General features: G+C 57.2%; 4 protein-coding genes across 6 annotated transcripts; all 4 read right to left on the reverse strand.

Moving 5' to 3' along the window:
* Positions 1 to 25: 25 nt before the first annotated feature.
* FGF11 (fibroblast growth factor 11) lies at positions 26 to 7,226 on the reverse strand. 2 transcript variants are annotated; one of them, XM_031676230.2, is made up of 5 exons: positions 5,090 to 7,226; positions 3,331 to 3,441; positions 3,029 to 3,132; positions 2,208 to 2,322; positions 26 to 1,934 (listed from the first exon to the last, which is right to left on the reverse strand). In XM_031676230.2, exons 1-5 carry the CDS (start codon positions 5,280 to 5,282, stop codon positions 1,864 to 1,866), a joined length of 594 nt encoding a protein of 197 aa, XP_031532090.1. In that variant the 5' UTR covers positions 5,283 to 7,226; the 3' UTR covers positions 26 to 1,863. The 2 variants fall into 2 exon arrangements, with proteins under 2 accessions (XP_031532090.1, XP_006218855.1); XM_006218793.4 differs by having other exon boundaries at positions 2,208 to 2,406.
* Positions 7,227 to 7,366: 140 nt separating this feature from the next.
* TMEM102 (transmembrane protein 102) lies at positions 7,367 to 9,488 on the reverse strand. Its single transcript, XM_031676203.2, has 2 exons — positions 8,813 to 9,488; positions 7,367 to 8,710 (listed from the first exon to the last, which is right to left on the reverse strand). The coding sequence occupies exons 1-2, from the start codon at positions 9,024 to 9,026 to the stop codon at positions 7,386 to 7,388; spliced, it is 1,539 nt and encodes a 512-aa protein (XP_031532063.2). The 5' UTR covers positions 9,027 to 9,488; the 3' UTR covers positions 7,367 to 7,385.
* Positions 9,489 to 11,209: 1,721 nt separating this feature from the next.
* On the reverse strand, positions 11,210 to 15,907 carry SPEM3 (SPEM family member 3). Of its 2 annotated transcripts, none has more exons than XM_072940424.1 (3): positions 15,490 to 15,907; positions 14,877 to 14,934; positions 11,210 to 14,758 (listed from the first exon to the last, which is right to left on the reverse strand). In XM_072940424.1, exons 1-3 carry the CDS (start codon positions 15,745 to 15,747, stop codon positions 11,325 to 11,327), a joined length of 3,750 nt encoding a protein of 1,249 aa, XP_072796525.1. In that variant the 5' UTR covers positions 15,748 to 15,907; the 3' UTR covers positions 11,210 to 11,324. The 2 variants fall into 2 exon arrangements, with proteins under 2 accessions (XP_072796525.1, XP_031532062.2); XM_031676202.2 differs by lacking the exon at positions 15,490 to 15,907 and adding an exon at positions 15,080 to 15,260.
* SPEM2 (SPEM family member 2) lies at positions 15,898 to 17,841 on the reverse strand. The gene is made up of 3 exons (XM_072940427.1): positions 17,633 to 17,841; positions 17,420 to 17,477; positions 15,898 to 17,280 (listed from the first exon to the last, which is right to left on the reverse strand). The coding sequence occupies exons 1-3, from the start codon at positions 17,768 to 17,770 to the stop codon at positions 15,968 to 15,970; spliced, it is 1,509 nt and encodes a 502-aa protein (XP_072796528.1). The 5' UTR covers positions 17,771 to 17,841; the 3' UTR covers positions 15,898 to 15,967.
* Between the last annotated feature and the right edge of the window lie 340 nt (positions 17,842 to 18,181).

The raw sequence follows: 18,181 nt of genomic DNA on the forward strand, positions 1-18,181 counted from the left end.
GCCTCCCACAGATGACAGACAACACTTCAGTTGTATAAATCTTCTTTAATTTCAGAAAGCATGGAGTGGAGACCCGGTCCCCTGGGAGCAGAGCCAGGAGATGGGTGGAGCCTGAGCGGTGTCTGTGTGGGTGAGGGGAGCATCCATCCCGCTTGCAACAAGCCAGAAGTAGAAAGAGCCTGAGGAAAAGTGACCTGCCTGAGATCTATCCCCTCCCTTTTGGGCCTCCTCAGTCTACTCAGCTCAGATCTGGGACCTCTCAGAATCTCCTTCCTAGTTCACTGATGGGCTCCTGATCTTTTTCAGGCCTGTCCCTGCTATCTGCATTTTTTCAGAAGAATCTAGTCAGGCCCTTTTTGGGTACCTAAAACCCAGCTGAGGTTATAAGCCGTAAGGTAAAGCAAATTCTATTCAGTTAGAAGTTCTGGGGGTGGTGGTGTATGAGGTCTAGAGCCCAAATGGCCCTCACCCTACTTGGCCTGACCTGTAGGGGAGATAGGTGGGACTTATGCTGAATTGGGCTCTCCTCATGGTGGGGGGTCAAGGTTATGTGCCATTTATATTTTTTATTCTAGACCCATTACCCTAAACACCTCAGATTTAAAGGGGACTAGGAATTCCTGCTGAGGTAGCTAAATGTTCATGTCCCCCCAGCTCAGGCACAGGTCCAATCATGCCATGGTTCTGGCCCCTTCTCTATCCAAGCTTTCCTGCTATGAGCCAGGGATTCCTTCCAAAACTCCTCTGCCCTTCCTCAGACTCTTTCCCTGGCAGGACCACAGCTAAGTTGCAGGAGGTACAAACTATATGTAAAGATAAAGTTAGCATTCTGTAGGAAGAAAGAGATTTTTAGAAAATTATCTAGGAAAAACAAGATGTGGTTCTCGATTCATCCAGCACTTAATTCTTTGTGAATCACAGCTGAGTCCTTTCCAGAGCTCATCCTTAAAAGGTTATCACTAGAGAAGGTGGGAGGATGGGTCTAGAACTTACTCTAGAACAATAATATGGCTATATAGGTCCCAGTTCCATCCTAGAGGGAAGGGCTGACAGTTGTGGTCTATGTCCTAGAGCTGAGATCTGGAAGGAAGTATGGCTCCATATGTGTCTAGAACACCATGCTCTAGAATTGGATGTCTCTGGGATAAGAAAGTTAAACCTGTGGTAATCTGAGACTGGTCCCAGTTCAGGCCAAGGCCAACAGCTGGACAGGGCTCAAATACAGCCTCTCTCTACTTGGAAGCCAGGGGTCCATCTGGGTCAAGGACAGAAGCCTGATGGATCCAGAACAGAGCCTGGCAGCATGTCTGTGTTTCAGCACAGAGCCCGAGTGCAGAAATGGCCCTAGCTGGAGTGCCTGGTGTTCCAGAATCTGTCTGGAACAAGGCAGAAGGTGGAGGAAGGAAAGAAGGAAACGAATCCTGAGCTCCAGTGGACCTATAAATCTATGGCTCAGTGGCAATGAAAACAGCATAAGACTCCAGGGGCTGGCTGAGCCCAGGGTGGGGAAGATTTATGCCCTGGTTCTGTCAGTTTCAGACCCCCAGCGTCATCTCAGGAAGAGGCTTTGGTGGGGGGGCATGAGTGTGCAAGGAAAGAAGTGATCAGCCAGGACTATTTTCAGACACTTCACCCCAGCTCTGACCCCTTCCTGGGCCCAAGGATCTAAGGGTCTCAGCAGCCCTGGGAGTCACAGCCAACCCCTAGGCTCCCTCAGGCTAGAGCACCTGGTGGGACCTGGCTGCTCAGGGCATGAGTGTGGCAGCAAGGGTGAGAGCAGGGCCAGGAGTGGGGCTGGGAGACAGACTGTGGTGGTGGCGGGCTCAGTGTAAGTGCAGGGAGCCTCCAGCCAGGGGCTACATTTCAGGGGGCAGGGGGAATGGAAGGGGAGGTCTCAGGGACACTGTGGAGAGAAGGCTCCCGATACATGGCCACTGTGAAGGGGAGAGAGAGGAACAGGAAGGAGAGTTAGGCACACAGAGAGCTCTGAAAGGGCTCCCTTCCCCTATACCCCCCCCCTCTGGGAACCCTAACCCACAGAAGGAGCATTCCCCAAATCCCCAAAGCCAAAGCCTTCCTGGCTTGACTTGTCATAATAGGTATCCCCTTAAAACACCTATAGTCCCTGAGCTTGTGTCACTAGATGTCCACGACAAGGTCAATACCCTTCCATGTGGCCCACCTCTCCCTGGAGGGTCCAAACTCACCCTCCAGGAGCTTGGGCACAAAGTGGGCTGCTGCCTTGGTCTTCTTGACTCGATTTCCCTTCATGACTCGGCCCTCCTTGTCCAGGCCCAGGTACCAGGCCCGGCCAGAACGGTGCTGGCGGTAGAGAGCAGAGGCATACAGGACATAGTAATTCTCAAAGACGCACTCCTTAAAGCGACACTCAGCTGTGAAATGTGGCTGAAGAGACAGACACCCAGAAAGGCACACACAGACAGAGAGACAGAGAGATAAAAAGACACATCACTGGACAGAAGGGGACCCTGAGAAGAACAAGCCAGGATACAATCCACACAATTTAGGCTGGGAGGGCCAACCTCTGAGTCCATGCAGGAACTGGGAGAAAGGGAGGATAAGGAAGAGTCTGGTGGCCCCCTGAGGGCCGGGAACTAGACTTCGGGGGGGCCCTGGGATAAGAAGACACCATCTCTCTATTTTCAACCTCCCACCATCCAGGGGACCTGGAAGGAATTCCTGCTTGGAGGAATTCCTGAATCCTTCCCCTATATCCTGAATGACTCTGGGGAGTCAATAATGAGGTCTGGAGGAGGTAGGATGAGACAAGGGAGTCTTAAAAGGCTGAAACAGTTGGACATTCAAAGAGCCAGAGGTATTTGGAGGCGCTGTTCAAGGAGGAGGGACTGGAGGGACCCTAGAGGAGGTGTCCGAGAGTGGGCAATGAAAGCAGGACATCAGAAAGAGCTGGAAGAGAGGAAGCCCTGAGCTGCAAAACATCTGTAATCAAGAAAGCTGTCACTAGGGGAGTCCCCACACCCGAGACCACTCAGCCTCCTTGTCTCACCGAGCTGTAGAGCAGCCCCTCAGCATTCATGGCCATGTAGTGACCCAGCTTGTTACTCTGGATGGTGACCACACGGAGCCCCACAGGAATCAGGTTGAAATGGGCTGGAGGTGGAGAGAGGGGGCATCAGTACCCCAGACTTCCAGCTCCCAGCTGGGCCCCCCTCCAGGTTCCAGTTCTACTTCCTCCCTTAGGGGTCAAAGAGCCAGACTGAAAACAAACGAACCCAAAGTGGGAAGAGGATGATCATCTCCTATGCCTGCTCTTCCCCTCCCCACCCAGCAGCTGGCTTCCCCTCTCACTGAAAGAGCTGGTGTCCTCTGGGGTGCCCTGGATGCTCCCGTCAGGATTTGCCTGGAGGTAGAAACCCTGGCGGCAGAACAGTTTGGTGACGATGCCTTTGAGCTGAGGCTCTGGAGAGAGAGACATTCATCTTGAAACATGACATCTCTGTTCCCAAAAACATTCGTACACTTGGCGGGATCAGAGGAGAGAAAGAAGGGAGAACCGAGGGAAGGAAGTGGGTCCCAGGGCCCCAGCTCACTGACCTTCCAAGCAAGCTCTCTCCCCCTCCTCTTGGACTCCTGAGGAAGTTGGGGTGTGGGTCCCCTTCTGCTTCCTCTAACCACCAGCTTTCAGTTTAATTTATTGAAATTTATTTAAAGGCTTAATTCCTACTCTACAGCTCAATCAGAATGGGGGAGGGGAGAAGAGAGAGGAGCAAGAGGAGAGATACATGAAAACGCAGGACAGAGGGAGGCAGGCAGGACTGCTGAAGAGGCAGTGTGTTTGCGAGTTGGGGGGCAGTAAGGTGACCACATGGTAGGGGGGCCCCCTCAGGAGGGGGGGTGGGACTGGGCCTGACGCTGACTCAGCACCTGCTGCTGCGGCTGCCGCTGGCTTGGCGCGGGCCTCTCCTTGGCCCAGCGCCGGACTGACACTGACCCATCTGTCTGTCTATCTGTCTGTCAGTCTGCTGGCTCTCGGGGGCTCAGCCCTCCCTGAGGCTCAGCCTCTCCCCTTCAGCCAGGTAACCCGCCTGGGGTGTGGGACATTCAGTACCAAACCAAGGAAATGGGGGAGGGGGCCGGGGAGCTGGAGAGGCAAGCTGAATCACGTGGGGGGCCGGGTCCCACTCAAAGGGTGGGCTGCGGACCGTACCACTACCAAGTGCCGGCGGCGGTGAGGAGGAGGGCGCAGGGGGTAGGGGGCTCCCCCTAGGGGAGCTGGGAGCGAGCGGGAGCGAAGCCAGAGGGACTCCCTGCCTGTCGCACCTGGACGGGGACCACAGGCTAACCCGCACAACTCTCCTCCCCCGGCTCTTGCTTCCGGCCGACTTCCCGGTACCCCCTCATAGGTGGTACGACCCCCAGTCTCAGTGCGGGTCTCCAGCCGTGTGCTGTGTCTGAGTTAGTCGCGTCAGAGGGTCCCCTGAGCCCCTGGGACCCGATTTCTGAGTCGCGTACGGGTTTATAGGGGGTGCCCAGTTCCCAGCTTGCAGCGCAGGTCACGGGAGGAGGGCGCACAGAGGGGCGGGCTGGCGAGGTAGCTGCAAGGACACCCGGGGGAGAGCTGGGGAGATTGGCGCCGAGCCAGGCCAGCTCGGCCAGGGGGAACCGAGCCAAGGCATGGAGGAGCGGGAGAACCGGGGCGGGGGCGGGGCTGCCGGAGCCGCAGAAACCCTCGGGGTGACCCAGGCGTCCGGAACCCCAGGCCCCTCCGCTCCGGATGGAAAGAATCGCGAGAGCCGGCACGTAGGCGGAGGACGGTGGGGGCGGGGACTCCTGCGTTGGGTTGGGGGGCGAGTGGGAGCTGCTAGGCTTTGGGGTACCAGGCTTAGCCCCCAAGTCTTCCCCTTGCCCTCGAAAGCAAGGAGACTCGGGGTTATGGACGAAAGAGAAGGGAAACTGAGGCACAGTCTCCCCGAGACTTTGTGGTCCGGGCCCACCCCTTTCACTTTCAGGGAGCCCCCCTCAGTTGGGCCCCACTCTTTCGAGTCCCTGGCCTCAACCTCTCAGGCAGAGAGACCCCAGGCCCGGAGACCCCGCTCCAGCCACTCACCCGGGCCGCGGTCCGGCCGCGCGGGCCGCCCCCCGCACAGTCGCACCTTGGACAGCAAGATGAGGAGCTGCTTCTGGCAAAGGGACTTGGTGCCGCGGGGACACACGCGCCGCTGCGCCGACACGGGACGGCTGCCCCCGGGCTCGCGGACCTCCCGCTTCTGCCGGATCAGGCTACTGGCCAGCGCCGCCATGGCGCCCCGGGAGGAGACACCCCCAAACAGGCAGGCGCCCGGAGCGCGCTGGGCTCCCCTGGAGAAGCCCGCTTGCTCACCAGGACATGCTCTCCATGCTCCAGTCCCTACTCACTGCCCTACCCACAGGACCTGAGGATAAGCGCTAGATGACCCCCACCCCAGGCTCCAGCTCCCACCCTTGGGCCCCTGCTAGCTCCACTGGGTCCAACAGCCTATGTACCTCTCAACTGACCCCACCCACGACTTTTGCCCCCACTGAAAACTCCCCCTTTCCCTGATCTCCAGTGTCCTGGCCTCCACTTCCCGTATCCCAAAGCCAAGACCCTAAAATTTTCCAAAACGTGGTTCGAATATCCCCAGGCACCTTTCCACCCTATTTCAGGGCCCTGCACTCCTGCCAAATCCACTCTTGTAATCTTAAGGGTGCGGGTCCTTAGCTTTGGGGATATTGGTTCACTCCACCCCTACTGGGGCAATGCCAATGTCAGGGAAGAACCCAACCTTGATGTCTTTCCCTTTGCCACCCTCTAAGTGGAGAATCCCCCACTTTTTTAAAATATTGCAATCCTCAAAATCTATGACTTGAAATACCAGACTGTCCCCATTCAGTGAGAAGAGGTTCCCCGACCCTGTCTCTGGACAATACCATTTTTTACCAAGTCACCCCCATTTCTAGTGGCACAGAGTTCTAGCTGCTGAGCCCCTTTCCTCACCTTGTTACCCTCCACTCCTTTTGAAGTCACCTCCAAATCCGCCCTTCCTAGTGGTTACACCAGGTGGTTGTCTGAAGGGCCCTCTGTCACCTCGGAATAAGGGGCATAGGTTTTGGGGTTTTTTGATTTTTTGGTTTTCCTGACTGCCCCTTAATTTCCTTGGGAACAGCTGGTGCTGTTTAGATCCCAAGCCCTCCAATCCAACCAGCCCCTCGAGAGAGGAGAGCACCCACGTTGTCACGGGCCCCCAAATGTGAACAGACCCCCTGTAAATCAGAGCGCATTAGAGCTTTCTGCGACAGGGCTTCCTCGTCCTCCCCGGGACTGCCTATAGCACCCCCTTTTCCTTCCCCGACGCCCCTCAACCTGCCCTGTCTTGTCGATCCGGCGACGGCTGGCGCTGGCTCCGGCTCCAGGCTCCTCCCTCCCTGTACCCCGCAAGCGGAGCTTCCCCCCACGCCTGGCTAGGCGTCCCGGACCCCACGAAGGAGTGAGGGTGCCTCCGCAGAGAGCCCTGGTCCGGCGAAGTGAGCACTGGGCCTGGCGGCTGGACCAAGCGGAGCGGCGGCAGCGGCGGCAGCGGTAGCGGCTGTGGGAAGCTGAGGCGGCGGCGGTGACAGCAGCTCCCCCTCCTCCGAGAGCCGGCTCGGGGGCGGGGCAGGGGGCGGAGACGCCGGGAAAGAGGGGGATGAAGCTGGGCGGGCGGAACCCCAGGGTTCCTTGGAGGCAGGGAGTGGGGACGGTCTTAGAGGCAGACGGAGCCGAGGCAAGGCCGCATGTCTTGGGGTTCAGAGGAGGAGGGACAAGGAGGCGATTCCACTGTACACAACCCTGGATGGGAGGAGAGGTTGGGCTTAAGATAGGTAGAATGGCGGACGCCCTGGGAATGGAGAAAGGGACCCTACTGCCTGGGATGGAGGACAGAACTAGATGAGAAAAGTGGAGGGAATAACTGAAGAGACAGGGGTGGTGGTGAGATCTAGCCTGGGGTTAAATCCGGCCTCCTTAATCCCTCTGCTTTTGTGTGAGCCAAACTGGTTAATCCCTGGTCCTTTCCACATTTTGTCAGCAATTACCTTCCCATCCCTGTTGACTCTTAAGAGAAAAAAAAACCGTAAGTGGGGGAAGAAGCTTGCTGGAGGTTGCACTGGAGCAGGAGGGATGCTGGCCACAGATCTGGAAAGTGGAGAGGCAGGAATGGAACGACCTGAGCCAGGGATGGGGCGGGAGGAGAATGGGAAGATGGGGAGGAACAGGTGAGGAGGCCTTCTAGAACGTAGTCTTCGGGCCCAGGGCGCTCAGCCTGTCTCCCAGGCGAGGGGAGAGCAGTCCCCTCTACATCCCACGGCCAACAAAAGCACTTTCCAAGCTAGTAGGAGCAACATCTTTAATGGGCTCCGCCTCCCACGCCAGCTAAGCCGCCCCCCTTGCGCGCAGCCTTGGCCTCCTCCACAGCGGTGCGGAGGGCCCCGGCAGGGTCCCCGCGAAGCTGGGCCAACGCCCCGAGCAGCACAGCGGCGCCGTCTCCGGCACGGAGCTTTCGGCCATTCAGAAAATAGTGGGGCAGCGTCCCGGCCTCGAGCACCCGGCCCAGTTCATCCAGCAGCCCGAGGCAGCAGGCGCCCGCATTCTCGGGCCGCGCCAGATAGAGCGCGGGCAGCCGCTCGCACGCCCAGTAGAGCAACGTCCGCAAGAGGTAGGGAGCCGCGGCCCGAGTCCCAGCCACCAGCGGGCGCAGCAGGGCCTGGGCCGCGGCGTGCGCTTGCAGCAGCGGTGCGGGTATGCGCGACTTGAGCGCCAGCTCCTGGCGGGCGAAGCAGAGCTGCCAGCCGGAGGCGCCCGACCGCTCTGTGCCACCGCCGGGCACCAGGTAGAAGGAGGAAGACTCCGAAACCAGAGGCCCGGCCCAAGAGTGGCTACGGGCCCTCTCGGGCCAGCCGGCCACGGACACCACGGGTATCAGGTCGAAAAGCAGAAGGCGGCGCGGGGGCCCAGGAGTAGCCAGGAGGATGGTGCTGAACCCGGCGTGGCGGGCTGCATGCACCAAGCGCGGGGCACCCGGGACCGGGAACAGGGATTCAGCGACCGCGGCCAGCGAAGCAAAGAACCAGGCAGCCACCTGGGCAGGGCACAATGTGGGCCATGCCTCCAGAGCCTCCGACGGCTTTGGCACTGGGCTGGGGCTAACGTCGGCTGCTGTGGTGACGTCACCATTCGGTTTTTTCAAGAATGAGGGAAAGCCAACATCGGTTACGTCTTCCTGAGGCAGCTCCGGCACTGAAATGTTACTAGGTGATTTTTCCAAACACACATGTGCCCCAGGCTCAGCAACGTCGCCGTGAGGCTGGTCCACAGAGCTCTGCGGGTCCTTGGAACTTCCTTCGCTTTCGGTTGGGAAGTTCGAATCACGTCCCCCTGGGACTGGGGGTCCTAGGCAATCCTGCCATGCCTCCCGGACTGAGGTTCCGTGTACTTGCTCTGGGAGGCAGAGCCATGCATAACAGGATCCCACATCCAGTTGTAGCTCCTGTCCAGTGCCGTCTAGCGAAAACACGGGCACCAGGAGTGTGAAGCCGGCGTCATAGTGAGGCCCCCGGGCATAGGGACCTAGAGGTGCAGGCCCCAGATCCAGGGAGCCCTCGCGAATCCCTCCACGAAGCAGCAAGAGCTCAGCCTGGGGAGGAAAGCGAGGGTCCCGGCGGTGAACGAGACCTAAGGGACGAGAAGGGATCCTGAGGGCGTGACCCAAAACCAGGGCGGGGTAGGGCGTGGCAGAGAGCTGGGAGTTCCCGAAGGAAGGGAGGGTTTACTTACCCAGCAGAGAGAAAACAAAATCCTTGGCCTGGAGGAGGTCTGGTCCCGGCTTGGGCCCGTCGCTCCAGCTCTCTTGAACACCTAGCTCCTGAATCAGCTGGGTTAGTTCTTGCAGCTGTGCCCCAGAGCAAAAGTCGATATCCGTGAGCGGCCGGGCTGGGGCTGGGGGCGGTGGGCCCCACCAGGGAGCACTTCCCCAGACCGCGGAAGCCATGTGGCTCTATAGTTTTGGGGCTAGGAAATACACGGACGGTAGGAAACCCGGATGGGTCGTTCTTTTGCTGCCGAAAAGTCTCCCGCGTTCTCTCTTCCCGAGGCCGAGGGAGTGCCCCACAGTCGGCCAATGGGTCTGCAGATCAAGGGCTCTAAATATAATCTTGAAAACGAACAAATAAATACCTCCTCCGTCCTAGCCCTTTTCTCATACGCTGGTCTCCCTCGCCCACGGACCGGTTCACCTGACTCATCAGGTAAAAAGTAGCTGTTGGGCCCCTCCTACCGAATGCAATAGTCAGTTCCCTCCGCTGCTCCTTGTCTGCCTCCCGTTACCTCTTTTTCTGAAGAGGTTTATGGTTTGCAGCTTCCCTCTTAGGGGTAGCTGCAAGGGCTGAGAAGAAGATGGTTAGAAGGATTCAACAGGTAACTTCTTCCTGCTGCCCACAAGGCCACGCCCCTAAGTTACAACCACGCCCATTTATGGAGGAAGTCAGGGTGGTTCCGGACCCGCCCCGCCTCCAGTGAGAGTCCAATCACTCCTTTTGCTCTGCTGAGATCTCCCGGCGATCCTGGGAGTTGTAGTTTATCTTTCAAGCTATCAGGGCTTTGGGGCCACGCCCCCACGTCCTTTCCTGTTCCGTTGAAGTAGTGCCTGATGGAAGTTGTAGTTTCCATTGAGATAAATTATTCTGTGCCTTTCCAAGCCCAGGTCAACCCAACACAAACATTCCTTGGGGTTGGAGCAGAGGCATAATAGGATGGATCTGAATAGCAAATCATAATGGGGGACATACCTTACTGCCTAGGGAGAAATAGGGGCCTCTACATCTCATGTGTGAGTAGAGGAACCCTGGTCACTATCTAGAAGGATTCTTCCATGCAAGTATAGCTTCATTTTAGAGATGAGACTGCAGCCTAAAAAGGTTGCACATGACTTGTAAAAGGTCAGAGTTAAGCCAGAGAGGTGTTGGAAAGGGGCTCCCCAGCTGGGTGGAGAAGTATCTCCTTGGAATCAGTGGTGGTAGTATTAGACAAGAACACACAGGTGGTGGCCCAGAAATGGACATCTGACTCAGGGTAGGGATGTATTAATGATGCTCACCTCAGACACGAGTGGTGGCAGGGAAAACACTTTGGAATATTGTGGCTCGTGTGTCTATATAGAAGAGTTACCAGGAATGAAAATCAAGTCCAGAGGGAATTCCCAGCTGGAAAATTATTGGGGGAAGGAAATTGCTTTCAGTAACCAATGCTGTCATGGACACAGCTTAATTCTAGGATGAAACTAGGAGACAGAATAATAGGACAGAAAGATGGGAAACCAGGGTGGGACTGGTAAGGGGGGCAGGGAAATAGGAAACCAGAGAGAGGCTCACAGATCAGACCAATGTATTACTGAATGAGGAATTCTTACATTCCTTTTCCCAAGGGTCTGCCTCTGGAGTGGATTAGGCCTTAGTCCATGGGCAAGATAATTAAGTGGAGACACCTGGAAAAATTAGAGGCCTAAAAAGGAGAGGATTCTCAGAATCCAGAGCTCAGTTTGGGGAGCCTAAGTCCCTGGGGTTCCTAGTCACTAACAGAGAGGTCTTCTTCCTCAGTCACCAAGAGCCCCAAACACAGCCCAGAACTGGAGAGTCATTTGGTTTTGATTAGAGACACCAGGTCAGGAAAACTGAGGCGTGAGCTCTTTCTCACAGTCCAGGGAAATCAGGCATTAGGCGTCCATCCCTCTACCTTACCTCCTCCCCAGAGGTTGGCTTCTGAGCCACCCTAAAAAGAAATAAGTGCTCTGGGCTCTGTGGGAGTTCTAGGACGCTGGGTATGGGTGACAGGGAGAGGAAAGTTCCTCTAAACTCTAAAGTATTATTCTCCAATAGGATTTTCTGTGATGATGGAAATGTTCTAAATGTGTACCATCCAATACAGTAGCCACCAACCACAAGTGGCTATCGAGCACTTGAGAGATAATGAGACTGAGGAACAGAACTTTTAATTTTAACTAATTTACATTCTAATAGGCATATTTGGCTAATAGCTACTGTGTTGGACAGTGCAGCTCTAGGACCCTGGGGATAATGGGTTTGGCTGTGTAGCTTCGCAGGGGAAGCAGGGGTAATTTCAGTCCAGATTAGGCCCTGTGGGGTGTGGCTGGGTAGATATCACCAAACAACTGCAGAATACTTTTCTTGCCTCTTTATTTCTCGTGCACATCTGTCCTCTCTTTTTCCAAGTTTCTCATCACACACTGATATCCCCACTCCTTGATGGTCTCAGGTGAGTTGCTGAATGCCTCTTAGTGAAGGCGCCTGGGAGACAGAGCTTCACACTTGTCCCTGCCCACTCCAAACTGTCTCTGGCGGGCGTCAAAGACCACATGCTCTACCCGAGTGCCTGACCCAGGACAGTGGGGCTTCCACTGATTGGTTTTGGGAGGCACAGACATCTGGCGGTAGTTCTGACAGGCTGGAGGAACTGTGTCCACAGGGCGGTACACCCAGTCTTGGCTGCCTGCTCGCCGGGAGGACGACTGCAGCTCAATTAGTACAGGCACCTCTGAGAAGGTTTGCAGGTCATTGTAGATCACCGGGGCCTTGGGAGAGCCCGTGTTCTGACTGAGTGGGACAGAAGTCCATGGTGTGTGCTGCTCTGCTTCCTTTCGAGGAATCTCCCCGGATACAAATGCCTTTCGGGTCTGATGTGGACCCAAGACTTGGGCAGAGTCAGTTCCTAGAGTGAGGCCTGGGTTCTTGTGAAGATCAGGATTTGGGACAAGGCATGAGGTTTTGTTGAGTCCTGATCCTTTGGTAAGGCCTTGAGTCTTGGGGAGGCCAGAGCCTTGGCTAAGGACTGGGCCCTTATGGGGGCCAGGATCTTGATTAATTCCTGAGGACTTGTGGCATTTAGGGTCACGGGTATGTTCTGGGCTCCTGCAAATTCCAGCATCTTGGGTAAGGCCACATTGCTTGACTTCAGTGGCTTGAGTAAGGCCCGGATTCTTATGGAGGTCAGAATCTTGAGTAAGGCCTTGGCTCCTGTAGACTCCAGAATCTTGGGTAAGACCTGGATTCTTGTAGTCTCCTGAGTCTTGGGTAAGGCCTGAGCCCTTATAGAGGCCAGAGGTTTGGACAAGGCCTGGGCTTTTATGGAGACCAGATTCCTGGGAAAGGCCTGAGCTCTTGTTGACTCTAGAGTCTTGGGCAAGGTATAGACTCTTCTGTGACCCAGAATCTTGGGTAAAGCCTAGATTCCTGGAGACTCCCGGATCTTGGGCGTTACCCATACTCTTGTGACATCCAGAATCTTGCAAAGGGCCTGAGCTATTATGGAGGCCGGTTTTGGGGGAGCGCTCTTGACTTTTATAGAGTGCAGTCTCCTGGTTTTGCTCTAGATTCCCATAGACTCCAGAGTCTCGCAGAACGCCTACACTCCTCTGAATGTCAGAAGCTGGGAGAAATGGTGCATTCTTGTGGAGACCAGAGGGTTGGGTGAGACACGGACTCCTAAAGATACTCGCATCTTGAGTAAAACTTAGGCTCTTCTGGGAGCCAGAATCTTGGGTAACAACTGGATTCTTGTGAAGTTCAGAGCTTTGGGAAAGACTTGAATTCTTGAATAGAAAAGGGTCTTGGCTTACGCCTGGAAGCTTGTGGAGACCTGGATCTTGGGTAAGGCCTGGGTTCTTGTGGAGGCCTGAATTTGGGGTAAGGCCTGGGTTTCTGGAAACAGTAGAGTCTTTTGAAGGGCCTGGGGTATTTTGGAGGCCAGAGTCTTGGGTGAGGCCTAGACTCTCATGAAGTTCAGGAGGTTGAGTCCGGTTGGGGGTTTGGGAAATTGTGGAGAACTGGGTAGGGATGGGCCCCTGGGAAGAGAGGACAGTTTGAGGAGACTTGGAGGTTGGCGGAAGGGTGGCAGTTTGTGTTAAGGTGGAGGGCTTCTGGTGGTTGGTGTGTTGAAGGACAAAGGATCTGGGAGAAACAAGAGGTAGAGAAAGAATGCGTGGTGGAGGCACAGTGCCTGGCGAGGTCTGGGTACTGGTTGGAGAATGGAAACAAGGTTGAGAAGGTGCAGCATCCTTGGAGTAGACCAGGAATTTGGGGTAGACTGGAGCCTGGGAGTCTGCTTCTCTCTTCTCAGAACTGCAAGGGTGGAAGCTGCAGTAAGGGAAGGTCTTGGGCTGTAAGAACTCGCCGTTGGCGTCATTTGAGATCTTCCATTCCATATTCCCCAGCTCCAGGTAACCCAATATGGATCCTGTGGAGAGCCTGGCACCATCCGCACTACATGGCTTTGATGTTTGCTCAGCTGTACCAGAGCTCACTGGGCCATGCCCCTCTTGGGGCCTGGAGAGGGTACCCAAGTCCTTTCTGGAATACCCAGAATTCTGAGGGGGACACACATGGAATAAGTTCTGCTTTACCCTGCGGGCATCATAGACCACGTGACCCCTGGAGAGGCCCTGGCTGAAGGCGGACAGGGTAGAGGGAATAGAAGTTAGGACGGGGGAAGGGGTAGTAGCCGGGACTGGAGTGGTAGTCAGGGCCATGACCAGCGCTGGGACAGGGGTTGTGGCAGAGATTGGGGCAGAGGCTGGTGCGGGGGCTGGGGCAGGAGTTGCAGCAGGGGCAGAAGTTGGAGGAGGGACCAGGGTACGGTTACGGGTATAGGTTAGATGAGCATGGGTCAGGGTGCAGGCTGAGGCGGGGGCTGTTGTGTGCTCAGGGTTGTGGCCCAAGGACTGGGCTGAGGCATGTGAGGGGATCTGGGTTTGGGCCTGGGCCAGGATTTGGGCTGAGGGGTGCTCAGGACCATGGACCTGGGCAGGGCTGTGCTCAGGAGTGAGGGCTGGGGAGTGAGTCTGGGCCTGGGAGGTGGTGTGTTCTGCGGGGTGGACTGAGGAGTGAGTCTGCACCCGAGGCATGGCATGCTCAGGAGGGTGGGCTGAGGAGAAGGTCTGGGTCCTGGCAGGAGTGTACACAGGGGGCTGGACTGGGGAGCGAGTTTGGAGCTGGGGTGGGGCATGCTCAGGGGGATAAACTGGGGAGGGAGGCTGGGCCTGGGGCAGGTCACGCTCAGCGGAGTGGGCTGAGGAGAAGGTCTGGGTCCTGGCAGGAGTGTGCCCAGCAGCGTGTACTGGGGAGCAGGTTTGAGGCTGGGGTGGGCCGTGCTCAGGGGGGTTAACTGGGGAGCGGGTCTGGGCCTGGGCAGGGGTGTGCTCAGAGGGGTGGGCTGAGGAGAAGGCCTGGGCCCTGGCAGGAGTGCGCCGAGGGGGCTGGACTGGGGAGCAGGTCTGGGCCTGGGCTGGGGCCTGGGCTGGGTCACAGGCTGGGGTCTTAGTCTTGCTCTCTTGGGGCAGGCGGAGTGGAACCATGTCCAACTTGCTCATCCTGTGGTACTTGGAAGATGTCTCTTGCCTGGAGAAAAAGGTGTCTTGGGCCTTTAAGGCTGTGACTTGAGGGGCCTCCCCAGCTCCCATTATCCCCTCCTTCCACAGTCCCCATGGAGCCTCCATGGGAGCCCCAGCGTGTCCACACTGAGGCGGCATCCAGCAGCACTTAGAAGCCTTCTCATCATTCGTGTCTGGTATCCAGGAGTCAAGGTGGTTAGGCTGCCCGAGCAGGAAGCTTGGGTGACAGTGGAAGTGGGAAGAGACTCTTGAGCACAGGTTCTTGGGATCCACAGAACAGCGCATGCACATGGGATGGCTGCCTGGAGAGCTGGATTGCTTGTCTGCAGGGAAAGGCGGGATGGGACAAGGCTTGGGTTCCTGAGGGACTAAGAATCGGGACAGGGATAGAAGAAAGAGGACAGGCCCACATCCCTTGAGCCCACGCGGGGGTCCACTCACCTTTGGGGAAAAAATGACGGAAAAGAGTCCGCAAGGAGCTCTTCAGATGCCTCCATAGCTGAGGGAAGCAGGGAAGGGGAGAGTCCGGGAGCAGTGTGAGCCCGGAAGTCCAACCCTTGTCTGGCCACATCCCAGCAGCCCTCCCATCTCAGCCCTTTGGATCCCAGGGTCCCCCAACCCTGCTGCCCAGATTCTGCCCTGACCAGAGTCACCACATTGATCCCCACGTTGAGCAAGATGAAGCTGCCCAGAATCAGAAGAATTGAGTCTCCTAGATCCTGGCACTTCCTGGGGTTGGTGCCAGAGCATGCCTGGGCTCCGTGGTGGGTTCGCTCACCCATGGCCAGGGGTCCCAGGACTATCTGGGCCCCCTGGCCCCCACATACTCACTAAGAGCCAGACCCCTCTGGTGGGGGAGGTGGAGAAGGACTGGGTCATAATAGGGCAGGTGGCTGGGGTCACAATGAGGGAGGAGGTGGAAAAGGAGGGCCCAGGATGGCATTCCCTGGTAACTAGGTTCAGGTCACCTGAACCTGGACAGTCAAACAGGGTTGGGAGGCCAGCACACCTCCCCTCCAGCGGTCAGACATTCCCTCACTACCCGCTGACTCACTCGTTCAAACACACATTCTATCTCCCTTATCACTCCTGAGACTAGGAAGACCTTGGCCTCAGCCCTAGGGAACGCCTGGCTAGAATCCTGGACCTTGGCCTTCTTCATGCCCTTCACTGGGCGTGGGCCTGGATTTGCCCAGATGTGGCACCTCCAAGTCTGGAATCTGACCACAGTTTCTTGGGTGAGGCTGAGCCCTCTGAGCCCCCTGGGGGGACAGGGAGTGCTGAGACACAGAGTAGGTGCCCAGAGAACCATAGATTTGCAGCTTCAAATCTAGTTAGTGCAGGACCATGCTGGCAAGACCACAACCACTAAGCCAAGGGGACCCTCAGGCCAAGAAGGGAACACTGGCTTCTCATTTCAGGAAGCCAAGGAGTGGCTCTTCCAGGCCACACACCATCCATGTTTCCTGGACTCTGGTTGCTCTTTATTTCCTCTCTCCACGCTCCGCCCCACCACCTCCATTTGCTGCTCGTCAGTTAATTTTCCCAGTCCGGCTCCTATGCAGAGAAGGCCTCGAGGCTGAGGTGGAAGGCGGCAGAGAGCTGGCCCTCACTCTGCTCTCCTGCACCTGGCGCTTCAGCTCCAGAGTGTCATACACCTGGTAGTTGGCATTGCCCCCTGGGGTCCGGCTGAGTGGCATGAAGGTGGGCGAGGGCGGGGAAGGCTCAGTTGCCTGGACTTCCGGCAGATGGTGGGAGGCTCGGAGGAGCAGGGCTGAGCTGGGCCCCGGGGCCTGTTGGTACGAGGCCTCACCCAACACAGTGAGGGAGGTGGAGGTGGTCAGAGGGTGCCGTGGGGGCAGCGCCTCAGCCCATTCGGCCGCCCGGCGCCGGACCTCGTGGGGATCCCGGGAGTAGTTCAGGTGACCTGTGGACGGGTGGGGGCTGCGGTTGGGCTGAACGTAAGCATGGCCAGGGAGGCTCCGCCGGTGAGACTGTGGGGAGTAATGCTCCTGGGCTTCGGGCCGGGAGCCCCGGGTCACCAGGGCGGATGGAGGCTCAGAGCCTTCCAGACCACGCCGCCGCTGATCCCAGGAGTCATACAGGAGCTGGCCCCTTGAGGCGTAAGGGCTGTGGCCCCCAGGCACCCAGGTGGGGTTAGGGGGCAGCCTTCGGGGAGGCGGTGGAGATGAGACACACTGCTCGGTCTCCATGTTGCCCCAGATGTGGGATGATGAGCAGGGGGTCCTGTAGGACTGCAGCCTTAGCTCTGACTTGGCCTCCACACGCTTGGGCATGCGGCGCAGTTCTGGTGACAGGTAGAGAGAGGGCGGCGTCAGGCTGGCTAGGATCCCACCCTGGCGACCCCACAGCCTCATGTTGGAGGGCAGGCCCATCTGCTGGTAGAGCCCTCCCCAGCCCCCTCGATGGTACTTGGGATGTAGGAAGGAAAGGTCATCCTCCTCCTCCAGGTAGGAGTCCAGGTCCTCCCTCTTACAGGAGGGCTTCGGCCGCAGCTGTGACATCTTGTGGCCGCGATGTGGCCTACAGAAGAATGAGCTGCTGTGGGGCAGTCGTCTGTGGTTCTTTGGCCTCTGCTGGTGGCTGCAGGGGCGGCGGCGGTGGCGGCGGCAGCGGTGGGGGTGGGGGCGGCGGCGGTGGCAGCGGCGGTTGCGGCTGCTGCTGCGGTGATTGCGGTTGCAGAGTTGATGGCAGGAGGAAGAGGAGTAGCAAGTAGGTGGGGCCATTTTCATTTCTACAGGGTCCAGGGTGCAGTGGATGTGGACGTCTTGGGCCTTGGGTGGAGGATTTTGGGGGAAACTTTCACAAGCCTGCAAGATTTCATCTGGGGGAGGGAAGAGTCGGTAAGGGCAGGGCAACTGTGGGAAGTCAGCATTGGGAACACTGGGGCCTGGGTTTCTGGGGACACTGGGGCTGTGGGAGTGGTGGGGGCTGGGTGCCCTCTACCTCTCTGCCATACTTACTTTTCTGATTAATCCAACCGAAGGTCTTGTCTAAGGCATTCTGGAGCCCATGCCACATCTGGGGGTGCAGTGGGGGGAAGTGAAGGCCAGGCTCTCCACCCTCACCCACCTCCCAGCCAAGACGGTTCCTGCAGGCAGAGGTGCAGGCTGCATGCAGCTGGCTCCCACCCTCAACCCTCTGCACCCCAGGGGTGGTCCACAACCATCACTGACCACGGTTGCCACGTTGATCCCAATGTTGACAAGAATGACGAGACCCAACAGCAGGAGTAGGAAGTCCTCGGCATTTTGGCTACTTTCTTGGTATTGATGGCAGCACCCCAGGTTGTCATACCAGAGCTGGTTTCCCATGGTGGGGGGGTCTTAGGGCCACCTGGGCCACCCGCCCCCCCACCCGCCCTGACCCACACTGCACTCATGCCAGGACCTGGGGACACCTGGGGACAACCAGTGAGGGAATGGGGTCATAATGAGGCACGCTGCAGGGAGTCACAATGCAGAAATGGCAGATCTTTCAATTAGCTGGCCCTTTATATGGCCATCTCTGCCCTTGGCTCCCACACAGTGGAGCCCAATCCCCAAATATCCTAGTGTTCAGTCCATCTGTCCCTCTGTCTCCCCAGGGGTTTGCCTAACTCCATTTGAAAACATGGTAGCTCCAGTTGTGAAACAGTCTTCACAGGGATTAAATCATGCATAAAGGATTTCGTCCAATTCATTGTTCTTTTGAAACTTCACGGCAACTTAAATAGCCTATTGGGA

The sequence above is a fragment of the Vicugna pacos genome, chromosome 16, assembly GCF_048564905.1.
Source record: "Vicugna pacos chromosome 16, VicPac4, whole genome shotgun sequence".
NCBI classification, from domain to species: Eukaryota; Metazoa; Chordata; class Mammalia; order Artiodactyla; family Camelidae; genus Vicugna; species Vicugna pacos.